Source organism: Scyliorhinus canicula, chromosome 11 (assembly GCF_902713615.1).
Source record: "Scyliorhinus canicula chromosome 11, sScyCan1.1, whole genome shotgun sequence".
In the NCBI taxonomy this organism is placed as follows: Eukaryota; Metazoa; Chordata; class Chondrichthyes; order Carcharhiniformes; family Scyliorhinidae; genus Scyliorhinus; species Scyliorhinus canicula.
The window spans coordinates 25,018,667-25,021,792 of record NC_052156.1 but is presented as its reverse complement, the minus strand read 5'-3'; the positions used below and the strand labels follow the sequence as shown (position 1 = coordinate 25,021,792).

At 41.5% G+C, this 3,126-nt stretch overlaps 1 protein-coding gene across 1 annotated transcript; it reads left to right on the top strand.

Moving 5' to 3' along the window:
• The first annotated feature begins 501 nt into the window (after positions 1-501).
• Positions 502-1,666, top strand: wu:fb55g09. Its single transcript, XM_038812607.1, has one exon. The coding sequence runs from the start codon at positions 942-944 to the stop codon at positions 1,515-1,517; it is 576 nt and encodes a 191-aa protein (XP_038668535.1). The 5' UTR covers positions 502-941; the 3' UTR covers positions 1,518-1,666.
• The last annotated feature ends 1,460 nt before the right edge of the window (positions 1,667-3,126 follow it).

Below are 3,126 nucleotides of genomic sequence, written 5' to 3'. Positions count from 1 at the left end.
AAACGATTTGTCTTGTGACACATTCCGTCCCAGTGATAATTCATTTTATGTTGACAGCACCAGATTATTAAAAAATTAACAAATGGTGCCGACAGGTTATGTCAAGGGCAGGGTAAGAACAACTAAAACTGACCGAGATAAATGCAACGTTGCAATGTAGCAGTGAATCAACACTGCAAGTGTTTGTTTAAGCTGTTGGTCAGGTGACGTTTTCGAGATTGACATTGCAAGAGGAAAATGGCAAATTTAACTGAAGTCAGTGTCGCCCCAGTTTGACTAAACTCAAGTGGATCCAACCTAAACGTTGTATGATTAAAAATGTCTTGAGAGTTGGGGTTGTTTTTCATTTGAGCAGAACGCTCGCTGTCTTTATTTCACCCCACCCTCCCCCCTCAATATCACCCTTAACTTCCAGTTGCTGCATGTCCAATTAGGGGATGGTCCTGTTTTTTTTATAGGGCTAGCAATTGCCATTGGTTATTGTGGTCATGTGACGTCGAGCCTCGCGTTCGAAATTGGAATGTTGATACATAGCAGTTTTTGGTAACAGTATCATTTTGTAGAAAACAGAGGGACGGTGAGGTGGTGTTATCGTTAACGATTCGACCCCACTCTTTTCCCCCTCCCCTCTTTCAACTCAGCTTGGGACTAAACGTTTGAGAAATCGGTACTAATTTAAGTTTGTTGTAAAATCTCCCAGAGATTGTAACAATCAGACGGCGTTAAAGCCCAAAGCTGTTCCCGGTACACCTACACCCGGGCATGCACTGTAATAAGCGCTGGGGGAAGAAAAAGTTCAAGAGAATAGTGAAAAGGTAGACGAAGAGAAGTGCTCACGGGCACGTTTGTAATCGTTTAAGGAATAATATTATCCCTTCACAAAGAACTGTTGTGAAGCCGACGGGTATGTGAAAAGGTAAGCACGCCCAGAAGAATTCAGAATGTCACACAGTAACAGAGGCGTTGTCCACTTGGAAGCCAGGAAAGAGAGATCCGATTGCAAAGACTGTCCGAAGAGTAGACCTGCTTCGAAGCGAGTCAATCATCGCTGGCACAGGCGTGGAAGGCGAGACTGTGGCAGAGCAGGCAGGGAACTAGGCCGTGGCCACCAACACCAGTCGACCGTACCCCAAGGGGTGAGATTGCGCCCAGTTAACGTCCGCGGCAATCGGGCACCAGGCATGAGGGCGCCTAGAAATACTAACCAGTTCCTGATGCACGAGAAATATCAACTGATGCACATGAGGTCTGACTCGACCGGGAGTGACAGTGGCTCCGAAATCGAGCTAGACATGGACATAGACTCGTATCTGGGTGTGTTAGAGAACGCTCGAGGCGCTTTGGACTGCACCATGTCTCCCTTGTGTGATGATAACCTGTTACGCTTCAGATTCTTTGAGCAAGTAGATCACGATCAGAGTATGCAGTATTTTCCGTCAGAGGACGACGTGGTGAAAAGCGAACGTTTTATGCGACGCGACTTTGCTGCATTCTGCAGTTCCTTCGATATAGATTAATTTAAATATTGTTAGAGTGAAGTTGTTTTGAGGAGAGCTGCTCATTGAGGACGGCAGGGAGAATGTATTATAAATTAGACCAATCGGCTTCGTCGGTGGGTAACCTCGACGAACTGTTTTAATGTTCAATAAATATTTTGTCAAACTCATTTTGTTTCTTTAACTTTTCCACGAGTGATTATTTTATCGCATACTGGATGCATTCAACAACACTCCATTTCAGAAATAACATCCTTATAGTTTAATAAGTGGCGTTTGAAGTCCGGGATTTAAATGCATAGTGAACTTAAAACGACATGAAAATGGGGGAGATTTAAATGTGACATTTTGCGGGCAGACTGTTAATGTTAAGACGGTGAAAGTTATTCTTTCCAAAGTCTTGGAGAAGCCTCCTGTTAAAAGCACGACTATAATTGGGATAGAGGGAGGGCGCGCGGACATGAAAGTCTTACACTTCATCTGACAGACATTTTACTTGAAGGCACCATTTAAAGGTTTGTGGTTCAGTGGGAGTGACTGCTCTTCCATATCCGCATCATCAAATTCTGTTGAGGCCCGTTGAGGTAGAGATTTATTATTTTTCTACAACAGGACCTGCAAGCAAAAAAATAAATGCAATATTTTCCTTTCAAATAGAAACCCTACAAAGCGACAAGACTGTAACTAAGACGTTGGGTGTTACTTGTCAAAACAAGTCAGCACACGACTCCTAAAGTGTATGCAGAAATTAGTTCCAGCCAAGCACTGTAATGATAGAATTCTGTAAAAACACATTTTTCACCCATCGATAGTAGCAGTGTAACTCTATCGACATAGTCAGATTACATCAAATTTAATTTATAAATTCAGACTAAAAACACAATCATGCACCCCTTCAAAACAGTATCCTTTAGATTATAATGCCTCTCCATGTTGCCCCACCCCAAAAGTATATTGCTTGATATTTATTCACATTAAATTGTATATGGCTTTCATGCTCACCACTGAACTACCAAGTTATATTTGCAAATTTCAAAGCTACTCGTGATAGCCAAGTCTATGTCATGTATATGTATATATATATGAAAACAATCGTCATAATAAATAACCTTTATTATTGTCATAAGTAGGCTTATATTAACGCTGCAATTAGTTACTGTTAAAATCCCCTAGTCGCCACACTCCAGCGCCTGTTCAGGTACACTGAGGGAGAATTCAGGATGTCCAATCCACCACTAACCTTGGGGCCTCTTCTGTCCAGTTAGAAAAGTATTCAACTGAACTTTTCCTCTCGTCTCTTAGTCACTTTTCTACCAAGTTACCACTATCCCTTTATTATCGTAGGCTTTTATTTTCCAAATAAGTCTTTTATGCAAGGTACTTTACCAAATGTATTTTGAAAATCCACCCACATCTGCACCACTTCCATCAACAGCCTTTATTTCATCAAATAAATCAATTGGGTTGGTTAAACATTTGCTTTTAATAAATCCATGCCTTATTAGCCCATACCATGATGCTAATGAAACTGAAGGTCTTTTCAATCTCTGAACCGTTTTACTCACTGAGACTTGGTTCAATTGTAGCACTCCTATCTTGGAGTTATGGTTACAAGGCAGCACAACAAAGC

Bases quoted from the DNA above. Each gene is read 5' to 3' on its own strand.
- wu:fb55g09 (XM_038812607.1), top strand. From the start codon at position 942: ATGTCACACAGTAACAGAGGCGTTGTCCACTTGGAAGCCAGGAAAGAG.